The following is a 16,024-nucleotide window of genomic DNA, read 5'->3' on the forward strand; positions in this document are numbered from 1 at the left end:
TGGGGTTCCCCATGTGTCCTGGACACGGTTTATTATGGGCTAGGTCCGAAAATTAGGCCTAAAACCGGGTAGTTTAAACCCGAATATTATTCTTTTGCCCGGACCCGAGAAATAGGAACACGTTGCTTAACTAGTCCTATGTAAGCAAAATAACTACCAAAAATAATACTAGTATTTAAACAAAACTATATCTTTTTAAATATTTTTCAAGGTTTAAAATAGCTACAAAATATTAATAAAACTATTTGTAATTTTCGTTTTTAAGATAAAATATGAAGTAATTTTTTTGTATTTTTCAAAGTTAAAATGACTATAGAATATTAATAAAACTTATATTTTTTTTTGTAATTTTCGTTCTTTAATAAAGACAAAAATATGAAGTAATATTTTTTTGTATTTTTCAAAATTATAATGACTGCAAACATTAATAGAACTATATTTTTTGTAATTTTCGAATTTATATAAAGTACCAAAATAAAGTACAATTTTTTTTTGTATTTTTCAAGTTTATGAGAAATACATAAACTAAAATTATATATATATTTTTTGTGATTTTTCTTTTTGCAACGAAATAAAGTAAAATAGTTAAAATGACTATATTGGACCCAATTTCACATATTCACGCTAAAAATGTGAAAATTCTCGGGGAGGGTCAAAAATCACGTGCTTACAGCTGGGTGATGGACCTATTAGCTGAAAATCAAAGAAGCAACACACTATCTCATTGTCCTCAGCAGAAGCAGAATATAGAGCTGCCAGACAGGTTGTGGGAGAATTAGTATGGTTACTAAGGTTACTAGCAGAATTGAAAACCTCCTTGACATTTTCTGTGCCAGTCTTCTGTGACAGTCAAGCAGCACTGCATATAGCCAAGAATCCTGTGTTCCATGAACGCACAAAATATATAGAGGTGGACTGCCATTTTGTGAGAGATCAAGTATACGAGGGGCTCATCACACTGTACCACATTTCCATGAATGAACAACTGGCTGATATTTTCACTAAGCCCCTCACAGGGGTGAAACACTACAATTTACTTAGCAAGTTGGCTGTGAGTTCCTCCCTTCCAACTTGGGGGGGGGGGGTATTGACACACGTGTATATGTTTATTAGCTGTACAAGTGAGTTAGTAGTTATATACATCTGTAGGTGTATGTAGTAGGTGTATGTAGTAGGTGTACGTAGTATAAATAAGTGTAGATATTTTTTCTACTATACGGTATTCATTTTCTCATGTATATTTTACATTTTGAGCTAAGCTCATTCTCTAGTGAAAAAAAGAAGCTTCCAGAAGTCCCTCGTCTATGGCATCTCTCGTTCGCCATTAGAGCTCACTCGAGGTGATCTCATCCTCTTCATTTCCTCTACTGCTTTGTCAAGCCTCTTAGTTATTTAACAACCCGCGGTGTCAATTTGGCAAATTAGAGATCATTACATCAAATGATCAAATAAACAAGAGGATGAGTTATCCAATTTTGTTGTCCGTGATTTCAGCTTTTACACTAATAGTGAAGGTGAGTTTTAGTCAAAAAGATGTTCATTTTCACATGAGAGCGGTAATGACAATTTTCATTAGCAGCAATTTGGATTATAATATTTATTTTCTTTTCTTTGTAAATTCCAAAAATATTAATGATAGATAAAAGTAGATCGATATATAATCTTTGAATGATTAATTTTAGCCTCTTTTGCTTCTAAGGTAAGTTTAAGCTGATCCTCGAAGTCTAATAAAAGATCATTCCTCATCACGATCTTGTAATAGAAGGGGAACCAAGTTAGCCAAAGTATATACAAGCCAATGTTTGATAAGTTGCTTTTCAAGGTTTTCGCAGTCTTTTGGAGGGCAAAAGTAACACATGTATGCAATCCCTTGAAGACAATCCAGAGAAAGTGGTAAACTTCGATCTAATGATAAAGGATTTACAGCCAAACTAGTCTCCAAATAATCAAACAATAGAAAACTCTAGCTACAAAATTCAGTTCAAGAAACAATGCCACCCCCTCTGAGAAGGCGGAAAAAATTAAAAGAATCTCTCTTTTTCCACCTATTCTCCTTCATTTTTCATTATTTAGTGCTAAGATATAGTATATAACTATATATCTGCCAAACTAACTACTCTAGTGACAACTATCTTTCAGCTCTCTTCACAAAACAATATATGTACATGCTTTATAAACACTGAGGACTGAATAGGTTGATGAACCAAAATGCTAGAAAGATGATGTTCTGTTGCACCAATTGTAGTGCCCTCCAAATTGCTCTACATTGGCATCCTTGCATTTGCAAAATCTCCTGCTGCTACTGATACATGAAAACAAGAAGTTTAGAGATACGTCGAAAGATCAATGGTAATATAATCAGCACATTTTAAGCTAAAGCTAATTAACCTGATTGATGAGCACAAACAGAATTGTAGATCACTGTTCAGCGACAGAACAAAATTGCTATCTTAAAACTTGATGTTGATGTTACCTATTGACAATGTAATGATGCAAAATAGCTTAAGCCGAGTATCATCCATTTCACAATAGAAGGCATATTGACTTGCTAGAGATGGAGTACTTGGGATCAGCAGTCTAAAACTACGGAACCAACTGGTTTCACACCAGGAGAACAAGATCCGGAGCAACGACTCCAACAGTTTGTAATGAAAAGGAAAGAGAAGATCTTCGGATATTTTTTCCAGGGGAGGACTTTCTTGATCGCCTCATTCTTCAACCACGGGTTAAGATGTGGCTAAAGTTTTCTATTAGCGCCAGACCTTGAGTCGAATTGATCGTGTCATGTGCAACGTCCATCAATGATGGTTCATTATTGTCCATTGATTTAGACTCCTCCCCCCTTCTCAACGTAGCAAAAGATCGAGAGTGTCAGTTAGACATCATTTACCTATGACTCCTTTCCGGTTAATGGAAAACTACCATACTGTACAATAACACAGCATCTCCCAACTCCAGAGAAATCAAGTAGCTAAATGGTAATAGTATATCTAAAGATGCAAATTCACAAGAATACTCTTCATTCAAGAATCTCAGCCCCCTTAACTTAGCATTTTTCAAAAATGATGGACAGTATACTATACTGGGATCTTAAAATATTGCTAAAAGTGGCTGACAAATTTTGTGCTCCTTTATGTAACTCGATAACCAGAAAATCCTCAACATAAAGATTACAAATTTCACAAAATGGAACCAATTCAAGATAAGTTAAAAATCTCACCTCTTAGATGAGGCCAGATGGTACAACAATGACATCCATATTTGCATTGTTGGGAGGAAGCTGCAGACGAAGAGGGTAAAGTTTTCCATTCAAAGGACTCTTAGTACACACAGTAATGTCCTCAAGCCCAGTTTCTTCTTCCAATGTCTTTGTCAGCTCCTCAACACTGTTTCCCTTGAAAGGTATGCAAAGCCCCTCCACTCCCTCATTGATTTCTCCATATTCGTCCGCAATATGATAATATATCAGCCTCCCATCTCCAAACTTCATCAATGAACTAGCCAAAAACTCTCCTGACTGTCAAGAGAAAAAAGAGGCTTCAATATCATAACAAAATAGAGAACCTCATACTCTCCTAAAAGACAACTTATAGGATGTTACCAATGTAACGAAATGAATACTGAAGATTCATATAACCGACCCTAACTAATTCAGTAGGCCTAGTAGTAGCAATTGTTGATTACTCCTACCATTTTGTATGGTGCTTTCACTTACAAAGAGTCAATTTGACTTAGTTTTCAGAGCTAGATTAAACTAATAAATTAGTTCATTTCTTGAAAAATTGATATACTGATTTTTGAAAATTACTCAAAAGTTGTAAACTGTCAAATTCTGCCATTTATAACAAAAGTCCATTCGATCCGAAAATATGCTTTTTCCATATCCTGACTTTCTTTTGACTTCCATATCTCCTAAGTTGTCTTTAGATTAAAATTCCCTATCACTTAAAGCCACTTGGTGAGCTAAGGAGATCTCTCATCATCTTTTTTAAATTAAGTCTTCAATCTCATATCTATAACCAAGTTTTAAATTGGTCAAAGAAACTCCTTGTAAATGTTGGTTACAAAAGTTAATACTACTGGGTTCTAAATTAATAATTTGTATACAGTTAATGGATATTAAGAAAAGAATAGCGTTTGGACCAAAGCCACAAGGTTGGACCAAACCCGTAACCAGCACTGTGGCAATAACCACCAAAATATCCATGAACTTCAACATCAAAAGTTGGAGAAAAATAATAGTAATACCTCTTGTCTAGAAAAGCTGGCCGGGGATGCTGAGGAAACAAATGATGGTGAACTAGATTCAGAAGCAGCAACCGATTCCTCGTGAGGAATCAACGGTGGAGGAGGCTTAGGAGCAGGAGAATGAACCAAGATTTCGACCACATCAACATCCCATAAAACCCAATCTTGAGTTGAAGTACGATGAGGTATATTATGTGTAACTGAATTTCTCCAAGGTGGAATACTATCATTAGCTCTCAAGAACTGACCATATCTTGTCTTAAGCTTCACTTGATTCCCTTCTCTAATGGGTTCCCATTCAACTGAAGAATCAAGTCTTTTTGGCAGGGTTTGTAACACTTTCCTCCCCGTCATTCCTAAAAGAAATCTCTGGTTAGAAGCAGTAAGGTACTTGCCATAAAAACTCTTGAGACGTATGATATTTTTTTCAGAATTGTTGTTGATGAATTCTACTGTCCATGTTGCATTCTTGGATGCACCATCTCGATCTTGGATTACTGTTTCTTCATCTTCTTCTGCTGTTAAGTATTTGTCGTGGTAGCTTCTTAGGCGAACTGCTTTAGCCTTGTAAAAGAGGTCCATTGCTGGTTTTTTGATAATACTCTGTTTAAAATTTTATAGTAACTAAGGTTAGTTGTTGAACAAATATTTCTGGAATGCAATATGAAGATTAGAGGATTAATAAAGAGAGTTGAAAATGGTGACAATTGGGTTGATGTTATAATATTTTTCAGTATTTATAGTCTTATAGAGCAAGTTGATATACTATAAAAGATTGGTGTTTGAATAATTCAGCGGAATGAGAGTTGACAGGCGGCGCCAGCCATGAAAATTGGTAGTTACGTTAAGCAAGTGCGACACGGATAACCCAACCGCGTGATTAAATTAATGTTGATCATGTGAGTAAATATAGACTTTTTCAGTTGTCAAATTTCTGTTTTGGGGCCTTGTGACAGAAATAACTGGACCCCATTACTTAAGCATATGAATCATGTGAATATGACAATAATTCTTTTGAAATTCATCGTATTATATTTCGTTTAGGCCAAATACATACACAATCCCGCTAGTTTGGCACAAATTTTTATTTTACCACTTCATTTCAGCTATGTTTCATTTTAACCCCATTTCTTTTATGTCATTTTAACACAAAAAGCTGACTTGTCACTTTGATTGAGTTTCCTCATTTGATAGGTACGGGTGAGACTTTATTTTAACGATAATAAAAGGCCATAAAGTTACAATTAAACTCCATTTAAATGCCCACCCTCCTCCCCTATTATTTCTTCCATCTCCCCTTCAAAATAATCCTTATTTTCTTTCTGTTCCGCTCTTCATCTCCATGATAACTTCAAAGTCTAGCTTTTTGCAGTTTCTTTCTTTATTCTTTTTTTTGTTTCTTCATTTAGTAATATTCCTAAGCCAAACCCAGATCTTCATCGGAACCTTCAATTTTTCAAGTGAATCCATGTCTCCAATTCCCAAACCACCAGAAAAACAAAAAGAAAAAAAATGAATGGAGGGAGTATTAAATATTTATGTTACTATATAAAAATAAACTTAAGTTAAATTATTTTTAAATTTAGAAAAAAATTACTCCTTTTAAAACAAGCTGAAAAGAAATAAAGTTGTGTTTTAATGTTGGGGCATTATAACATAAAAATTTGACCCCATTGGCCAATTCCTCAATTTATTTTTGAAAGATTTAAAAAATTGAGTGTATTTTTATTTAAAGAAAAAGTTACTTTTAAAAACGTAAACTGAGCTTTGCAAAGTTTTTCTGGAAATTAAACTCCAAATAAATGGAACCTTAATATTATTTCTTTTACAAAAAACCTCAAACGACACTTTTTGAAAAATTTCAACTCAGATTATACAAACTCTGGTATAAACGTCCCTTACTGTTGAGCCATCTTTGTTGACAGAAAAAACTTGGGGAAAAGGTTGTTGAACAAAAACAAGCTTTGTATTAAACGACCAAGGCTTTTAATATGATAATTACTTTCAAGATAAGATCTAGCAGCCCTGCTGACTCATAGTCAAAGGTTTGACCTTCCAAATAAGAGAAGAGGTACTTCTTTTTGGCACGGACCAAAAAAAAAATAGGTTCATATAAATTAAAACGGAGAAACATATCTAATTATATAAGCCCATCCTTAACAGTTCGTTTTATATTATGAATAAGCAAAAATAATCCTAAGATAAAAATTTAGTACTACCTAATCTCTTGTTCGGTTAATAATTTCGGAATAAGTTTTTCCGGAATTAAAAATAATACTGGGATAACTTACACCTGTCAGAGTATAGTGGACTAGTAATCTTAGGATGAGTTGTTCAAGGATAAAATAATAAAATTGACAATCCCAGAATTAATATAATATAACATACAGTAAATAAGATAAATTACCAAAATAACTAATACTAATATAATTAATTTTAGTATAACTAATCCCAATATAACTTATCTTCAAATTAAACGACCCTAAGAATGATCATCGTTGCACTTTCAATCTTACTCGTAACTTTAAATTGTTGCTAGTTATTTCGTGTTTGGGACTATTCTTATTCCTCTTCAATTACGCTGAATGGACGGACCAATATGTGAGAACTATAAGAGGTGTACAAACTTAATCGGAAAATCGCATCAAATCAATTAAAGAATCGGATTAAGTTTGATTTGAATTGGTTTGGTACTAAGTATAAAAATTCGAACCAAATTGATATATATATATATATATATATATATATATATATATATATATATATATATATATATATATATATATATACTTTTAAGACATTTCATAGATTTTTTTATAAAAAATATCTAAAAATATTTGCGATTCTCTTATGGGATGTAATATTTAGTTAAATATGAAGTGCTCTATTTTATTAACTTTAAATAATGGGTTGTACGATCACTTTCTTATCAAGTGTTAGTAAAATGCATCAATCTCTTTGATCTTCCATATCCATATGTCAAGATCTATTAAATTCTTATATCTTTTTTGAATTTGAAGTGGTATTTCAATAATTTAAAATTAAATAGAACATATCATTATATAGGCATCATATTGATTTTTATGTTTAATTATTAAATTCAGTTAACCTTGAAAATGTATATCAACGAAAAATTATTGTCAGACGACTAAAAACTAACTATCATATGTAACTAAGAAAAATCTCTCATAAGAATATGTTAATAGATCATATGTTTGTCAATTTTTACTAAACATATATTTACTTATAAAAAATTTAACAAAGTAAGATTGAAATAATATATATTCATGTAACAAAAAAAACCCCGAAAAACTCGAAAAATCCGACAAAATCAAACTAATTCAAACCGATATAATTGGTTTGGTTTGATTTTAATAAAAACCAAGTCAACCCTGTCCCTGCACACTCTTAGTGAGAATTATAAGTTTTACATTGGGATAAGAGGAAGGCCTGAACAACTTACGAACCTCCGCAATTCTTGACCTCGTTTTTAACATTAATTTGTGACAACATGCTAATAATTGAACTTCTAATTATCTTTGTGTTGAATTTTATTTTCTAATATTGTGAGAATACATTTAATGCAAGTAATAAGACACCTTCATATGCTTGTACCAAAAGATTGCTGATTGCATAATGAAAAGCAGGGCCGCTCAAAGGCTAGGCAAGTAAGGCATATGCCTTATGCCCTAATTTTGAGGGGCACATTTTAATTAAAAGAAATAATTTATGTGTTAATTTTTCTTTAAAAACTTTAAATATTTTATAATAAAAATTTACCATTGTAAAATTAATGTGATTGTTGAGAGATGAAAAAATTCTCCCAAGTAAAGTAAGCATATATGAGTATTTATGATTTCTTCAAACTTGATATAACCTTCATTTTGTATTTTTACATTATGACCACTAAAACCTATAATTATTATTTTAGAATTTAGATATTGCTAAATGATTAGAATTCTTTTAAAAAAAAATTATTGTGTTAATCTTTGATGATCCTTAAAGCATAATAGTCACTTTAATATTAATGTCTTAGACTTATATTTCGAACTAAAAATATTAGGAGAAATATTACAAGTAGAAGATAATACTACAATCAATATATTTAATTACATAAAAAGACTTGATTCTTTTCAAATATTTAATAGTTTCCTCAAAGGAAAAAAACTTTTCAAAATAAAAATACATCATATCAACATTGTCTCAAGAGTGATTAAATTGGTTAGCTATATTATTAATTGATAAATAATTACTATTGATTACAAAAAATTGGGCCTCTAATTGAGTAAAAATAGCACAATATAGCCAGTTTTCTGTCTAGTCATTTAAAAATAGTCAGCGTTTACGAAATCAATGAAAAATAGTCACTATTTTGCTGCAACATAGACCGGTCCAACATAATATATTGGAGTTCGGTGCACCTGTGTATGAACTCCAGCATATTATGCTGGACCGGTATACTTTGCTGACTCCAGTATAATATACTGGAGACTGGAGCACCGGTGCTCCAAACTCCAGTATATTATACTGGACAATTATACTTGCTGGAACTCCAGTATATTATGCTAGAGTTCTAGTGTACTTATGTTGTAACTCCATCATATTATGCTGGAGTTCAAACATACTTATGCTGGAACTCCAGTATAATATATTGGCGTATTTTCTGGGTTTTGAACAATGTTTTTGCTCAGATTTATCTTTACATAAAAAATGGTTAAACTTTGATTACGTTTGAAACTGAGCTATTTTTGAACGATCAGTTATAAATCGGACTATTTTTGAATTTCTCCCTCTAATTGAAGTTATACTTTAGGCCCCAATTATGTTGAGCAGTCCCCGATGAAAAGACACCTTCACTTGTTAATGTTGTTCCCTCTTTTATTTTCATCGTTGGGCCACACGTAAATTGTCTTCATATTACACGTTATCAATGTGGTTACTTGTCATGTTGGAAAAGAAAAAGACGCTTTTAATTTGTTCCTCATTGCTTCTTGCTAATAAACCACAATGGTAAGGTTAAAATCTAACGTAACTCATGTACTCTACATAATCGTGATTTACGAAAGATTGTAGTAGCTTTTGTTGACTTCTAAGAATTCATTTTACTCTTAAAAAAAAAGAAAAAAAATAATAATCTTAAGTTGACATAATTAAGAAACATACCTTTGGTATCTTTGGCGAGGAAGAGAAGCTTGAACGTGTACTCATGACCGGAGATCCCATATCCAAGCCCGAAAGTTCATCGGAAACCGACGAAAAGCTCGAAACCATCGATAAATAATCTGTCAACATTTCATTTTCCGGTATATCAACAGTTTCCACGTTCCATAAAATCCAATTATGTGTAGACGCAGTGTGAGGACTATCATGTGTGACAGAATTTCTCCACGGTGGTGTCCCACCATTTGCACGTAAATATCTTCCACCAAAAGCCTTTAATTTCACTTGAAATCCATCCCTTATTGGTTCCCATTCAATTCTCAAGTCGTTCGTATTTTCAGGTGAAGTCTGAGTAACCTTGTTTCCCGTCATACCAAGAAGAAATGCAACATCAGAAGCCAAGAGGTACTTGCCATGACAACTCTTGAGTCGGATAAGGTGGTTGTTTCCTTCGACAAGCTCCACCAGCCACCGTGATTTTCTCGACGAGCCGTTGCGGCTCTGACGAGTGTTTTCTTGATCATCATCTGCAACTAGGTACTTGTCCAGATGACTCTTGAATCTTACGGCCTTGGCTTTGCGAAATATATCCATTAGTATTAAACTTTGTTAATAAAATGGCGATGGTGTGTATGGAAGAGAGAAATAAATAAAACAAAGTTAGATCGACTAAATAAACCAAGAAAAAATAAACTAAATGATGTAACTTATAAGGGGAAAGATAATATTTGTTTGATAGTTTCTTGTATTGTTGGAAAAGTGATTAAGATAGCTAGAAGAAGACGATCATTGGACTTTTATAGAATATGTGACTAAAATTTGTGGCGTGTCATTGTTAAATATATATTATACTATAAATTTAGTTTGGTGTTTGTTACTTTTGTATGTGGATCATAGGCCATGTGTAAGGGCGCCAAAAAGGGTGGAAATTGTGGAGTGTGAAAAGAAATTACATTAAGAATCAGAAGCAGTGGAAGGAAGACTTGTTCTTTTTATATCAATTTTTCATCAATGGAAGGAAGACTTTTTTTAATCAACAGAATTATATTGGAAGATTATAAGAGAAATTATTGAATTGTGTTAACGATGAAATTACAAGGAGGCTATCGTTGTCAACATCACGTAGTAATAAGCAGGCGAAAGATTGATGTGATTGTTAACGCGTTCAATTAAGGCCTATAATTTTCCCCATATTTGCCTTTCATTCATATAAGCTGAAACTTCTATGAAATTCTACGTTAATTAGTACTAGTGATAGTGCTTATTTGATTTGAATATGATATTGTCATCATAGGAAAACATTTGCACAAAATTATACTCCTTCCGTTTCAATTTGTCAAAGTTCGATAATAGATTCTCGTTAATCATGACTTATAATAGGAACCAGGCTATTTACTGCTTTTAAGTTTTAGCTCTATTTGCATAAGCTCGTGCATAGATTTATCTTTCACTTCGACATGTCTTCACTCAGGATTGTTTAGAGCCCCCTTCCGTTAATAAGTACTCCCAAGGGCATCGATCGCATGCCCTAGGTGTATATGGCTCAATGCTTTTAGTAGAAGATTGGGCTGATCGAGCTTAATTGCAATTCGATTAAGAGAACAAAGGATAATTACTTTGTAGTTTGACATAGCACAAAATTTAATAAAAAAGAAAAACTTTTGAAATTTGTGATTTTAAATATTTCATATATATATTTGGCAGTTAGATGGTATTATCCAAAACTTTTTTCGCTCTCTAGAATGAAATTTCCTCTCAGCTAACGCTGATCATGGGAAGGAAATCGAAGGTTGGAGCGAGAGGGCAAAGCAATCAAATGACAAATCCAAATCAAAATCATGGAGGAAAAGGTTTTCCGAGGATAGAAGATTCGAAGAAAGTAAGGAATTTGAATGCAAATACTAGAATAGTACCATTAGACATGGAGCGAGTATCAGATATGTCAACACCAATTGCAACACTAGTGAGGACACAGTCTGAAATGTGCAGGGGAGTGATGCATGTAGACGATCGTGGGCTGATAAGGTGGAGGAGGAAGCAATTGCGCTCGATTCACAAAGCGAGACACAAGTTTAAGGATCTAGAACATCGTGGAGTAAAATTGTAGCTACTGTTCCATTGGAGGAAGGTGAGGACTTGAAACGAGAATCACCTATTAACAGTAATGTGAAAATACTACTAGAAGACATTCATGAGGAGGTAGAATATTGAAAAATTGGAGTTGTATGCTATGTGTGATCTAATCCACCACAAAATGTCATGGAAGGGTATTTTAATAGAATTTGGGGAAAGCTAGGTATTGATATAGTTTCACAAGTTCAAAGAGATGTGTTCCTGGTCAGATTCCATACAATTGAAAGCAGAACTAAAGTAGTAGAAGGAGGAGTCCAAATGTTTGATAGAAAGCCAGTAATAGTCAAACAATGGCAGCCAGATATAGAAATGAAGAAGGAGATAATGGATAATATACCAGTGTGGATTAGACTATCGGGACTGAATGTGAAGTACTGTGGAAAGCAGGCATTAGCAAAAATAACAGGGATGGTAGGGAATCCTTTGAAAGCAGACAAAGTGACTACTATGAAGGAGAGAATGACATATGCTAGAGTGTTAGTGGAAGTACCAATCAATAAGGTATTCCCAGACACTGTAATATTTGAAAATGAGCATGGACACATTGTTGAACAAGAGATGGATTTTGAATGGAAGCCAATATTATGTACTAAATACAAAAATTATGGGCATGAGTTGAAGGAATGCAGGAAGTATATAAGGGAAGAGATAAATAATAAAGCACAAGAAAGGAAGGAAGTAGTACAGCAGGGGGAAGAGAAGACTAGCAAAGGTGAACAAACAGAAACCAGCAAAGAAGTAGACAAGGAAACATGCATAGAAGAGAAGTTCCACCAAAGGGTAGGGAAACAAGTGATGGTGAGACAAAAACAGGATAACTTCTACTACAGGAGAGGTAATGCAAGGAGAGGAATAGTGATCAGAGAACCACAAATTAATACTGAAAATTCATTTGCAGCTTTAGGTAAACAGAACAACAGAAATGAAAGAATAGCTAAACCTTCCTACCCTGGAGGAGGTGAGGGGGGGGGGGCTGGACATGGGAAGGGTAGGGAAGACCCCAACCCTAATGGATAGCATTGGTTTTTGGAATGCCAAAGGTCTAAACAAGCCATATAAATAGAAAGAAATGAACCTGCTTATCCACAACTTGAGAGTTAGCTTGTTTGGGTTTCTGGAAACAAAGATAAAAAGAGCTAAGGCACAGAAAGCTTCTTTTTATCTTTGTCATGGCTGGTAGTTTATAACAAATCTAGACAAACATTCAGGAGGTAGGATATGGATGTTGTGGAAACCTTAATTATATGAGGTTGATATAAAGGAAGTTACTGAACAAATGATTCATAGCACAGTAAAGCACATGAGGAATGAACTGATCCTTAATGTTACTCTTGTATATGGCTTTAATGAACAAACAACTAGGAGAAAACTATGGGATGGCGTCAATCAGATAAGGGTCAAAATGGATGGACCATGGGCTGTGATGAGAGACTTTAACTGTGTTCTTAATAGGGAGGAAAGAATTGGAAGCAAAGTAACTATGGCTGAAACAAGAGATTTTAGACAATGTATTGAAGTGTGTGGTCTGAAGGAGCTTAGATCCTCAAGAGCTTTCTTCACATGGAACAACAAACAAGGAGGAGATAGTCGAGTGTACATCAGGATTGATCGAGTGCTAGTTAATGCTGAATAGATGACTGACTTACCTGCATCAAAGGTGCACTTCATGAATGAGGGCATCTATGATCACTGCCCAACAATCATAAACTGGAAAGGAGGGAATGCAGGGGAAAAAAGGCAGGTTAGATATTCAACATGTGGAGTGTGATACCAGAATTTCAAACAAGAGTACAAGAAGTATGGGAGAAGAAGATACAAGGCACACAAATGTACAAACTGGTAGGAAAGCTGAACTGAACCAAAAGTGTACTGAAAAGATTGAACAAGGAAAGATTTCCAGATTTAGAAAAAAAGGGCTGAAACAATAATGGTAAACTTGACAGAATGCCAAGAAAAGATCCAAAAAGATCCTAGAAATGTTGAGTTAATTGAAGAGGAAACCAGATTGATGAAAGAAAGCAGCAAATGGAAGACTGCTAAAGAGCAATTTCTGAGACAGAAAAGTAAGATACAATGGGTGAGGCAGGGGGATCAAAACACAAAATACTTCCATAGTGTGATAAAAACCAAAAGGAATGCTAACAGGATTTTCTCTATAAAAGATGCTGAAGGGAAGGAAACAACAGATGTTGAAGGGATAACAGATGCATTTATAAAATTCTACAAGAAGTTGTTGGGGGAAAGAAAAGAAGACATGCAACATGTGTGTAGCAATCTAGTAAGGAAAGGGCCAGTGGTTCAACAGGAGCAAAGAGAACAACTGGAAGCACCAGTTACAAAAAATGAAATCAAGGCAGCTTTGTGGTCAATTGTAGGAGACAAGTCCCCAGGACCTGATAGCTATGGATCTCAATTCTTTAAGGATTGTGGCCAGTGGTAAAGCAAGATGTCATTGAAAGTGTAATGGAGTTCTTTGACACTACAAAAATGCTCAGGATTATTAAGAGAACTACTCTAACTCTTATCCCAAAGAACAACCATGCAGCTGAAGTAGGGGACTATAGACCTATTGCATGTTGCAATACTATCTATAAGATAATATCAAAAGTGCTGTGTAACAGGCTAAAAGGTATATTGCCTTCAATAATAGCAGAGAACCAGAGTGCATTTGTGGAAGGCAGAAGTATAGTTCAAAATATCCTGATATGTTAAGACCTGGTGAAACTGTATAACAGGAAGAAATCAACAAGCAGCTGTTTGATTAAAATTGATCTAAAAAAAGCATATGACTCTGTGGAGTGGGGATTTGTGGAAGAAATGTTATATGCATTGAACTTTCCTTCCAAATTCATCAAATGGACTATGGTATGCATCTCAACAACCCAGTACTCGATTGCTTTAAATGGGTGACTATATGGATGTATTGAGGGGAGAAGGGGATTATGACAGGGAGATCCTATATCACCTCTTCTTTTTGTGATATGTTTGGAATATTTCACAAGAATTATGCAATGGGTAGCTACACTAAATGGATTTGCATTTCATATAAAGTGCAAAAGTTTGAAGTTAAATCATCTGTGCTTCGCAGATGATGTTTTGATGTTCTGTAAAAGGTGAGTATCAAAGAATAATGCTTGTGCTGAGAGGTTTGCAAACATTCTCTAATACATCTGGGCTGAGTACTAATGCTGAAAAGTCTAATGTATATAGTGCAAACATGGATAGACAATGTTTAGAAGGTATATATGAAATAACGGGGTACAAGCAGGGGACGTTGCCATCCAAATACTTAGGGGTTCCAATAGCTTCAAGGAAACTGAAAGCAGGAGATTGTGAAGTGTTGGTTGACAAACTCAGTACAAGAATCCATTCATGGGGATCGAAAAACTTGTCATATGCAGGAAGGGTCCAATTGATCAACTCTGTACTGATAAATATACATTCACACTAGGCAACAATATTCATCCTACCAAAGAAGGTACTTAAAGATATTACGGCGATATGTAGGAACTACTTATGGGCTGGGAAAGGCACGGCTAATAAGGTGCCACTGGTTGCTTGTTTGTAGACCAAAAAGAGAAGAAGGACTGGGAATTAGGGAGTGCATAATATGGAATGAAGCTGTTGTAGCTAAGTATGTATGGCACATCGCAAAGAAAGAAGACACTTTGTGGATTAAATGGATTAACCATATCTATCTGAAAGAAGACAACTAGTGGCAAATATAATCCCCCACAAGACAGCTGCTGGTACTGGAGGAGAATTTGTTCTATACGTGATATATATGCAGTAGGTTATATAGAAAATGGATCGCAAAAAAAGATAGGAAAATACACAATTAAGAGTAACTACCACTGGAGAAGAGGAAGGCTGGAACAATGGTCTTGGAGTAGAGGGGTGTGGAATAAAATGAATACTCCTAAACATAGCTTCATCTGCTGGCTTGCAATGCAAATGAAACTGCTGACAAAAGATAGAACATTGAGAATGAAAATTACTGAGGACAGTGATTGTATGCTATGTGAAGGAAAAACAGAATCAATCGACCACCTATTCTTTGAATGCACATTCTCTAAGATGTGCTTAGCTGAAGTGCTCAAATGGCTTAGGATGAATATTAAGAACACATAGGTGACATGGATATAGAGAAGGATGACAAGAATAGCAAAAGGGAAAATAGGAAGATCATTCACATAGGCAGTGTTGGCAACAGTCATTTATCACATATGGAAAGTCAGAAATGAAGCAGTTTGGTTGAAAAAAGTGCCAAGACCGTACAAGCTGTACTGGAGCAGATACAATATGCATGCAAATATAGATGTTTGAAAACTGTACAGAAGAAGAAGATCAAGAAAAAGATAAGCTGGATCGAGAAACTATATAGATAGATAGATATGAAATGTGTAGGAACATATAGATAGATTGGAATATAACTGAGGTATAGAAATGGCAGAAAGGATAGAGGAAAGAATGATGTGAAATC

At 34.3% G+C, this 16,024-nt stretch overlaps 1 protein-coding gene across 2 annotated transcripts; it reads right to left on the reverse strand.

Annotated features, from left to right (window-relative positions):
* Positions 1-1,870: 1,870 nt before the first annotated feature.
* Positions 1,871-10,089, reverse strand: LOC104232964 (uncharacterized). Of its 2 annotated transcripts, none has more exons than XM_009786241.2 (4): positions 9,412-10,089; positions 4,249-4,851; positions 3,221-3,517; positions 1,871-2,299 (listed from the first exon to the last, which is right to left on the reverse strand). In XM_009786241.2, the coding sequence occupies exons 1-3, from the start codon at positions 10,000-10,002 to the stop codon at positions 3,224-3,226; spliced, it is 1,488 nt and encodes a 495-aa protein (XP_009784543.1). In that variant the 5' UTR covers positions 10,003-10,089; the 3' UTR covers positions 1,871-2,299; positions 3,221-3,223. The 2 variants fall into 2 exon arrangements, with proteins under 2 accessions (XP_009784543.1, XP_009784541.1); XM_009786239.2 differs by having other exon boundaries at positions 1,871-2,302; positions 9,412-10,087.
* Positions 10,090-16,024: the final 5,935 nt, after the last annotated feature.

The sequence above is a fragment of the Nicotiana sylvestris genome, chromosome 11 (genome assembly GCF_000393655.2).
Source record: "Nicotiana sylvestris chromosome 11, ASM39365v2, whole genome shotgun sequence".
In the NCBI taxonomy this organism is placed as follows: domain Eukaryota; kingdom Viridiplantae; phylum Streptophyta; class Magnoliopsida; order Solanales; family Solanaceae; genus Nicotiana; species Nicotiana sylvestris.

Bases quoted from the DNA above. Each gene is read 5' to 3' on its own strand.
- LOC104232964 (XM_009786241.2), bottom strand. From the start codon at position 10,002: ATGGATATATTTCGCAAAGCCAAGGCCGTAAGATTCAAGAGTCATCTG. The intron at 4,852-9,411 runs GTATGTTTCTTA...AATTTTAAACAG, and splicing joins CCTCGCCAAAGATACCAAAG to AGTATTATCAAAAAACCAGC. The intron at 3,518-4,248 runs GTATTACTATTA...TTCTCTTGACAG, and splicing joins CCAGCTTTTCTAGACAAGAG to TCAGGAGAGTTTTTGGCTAG.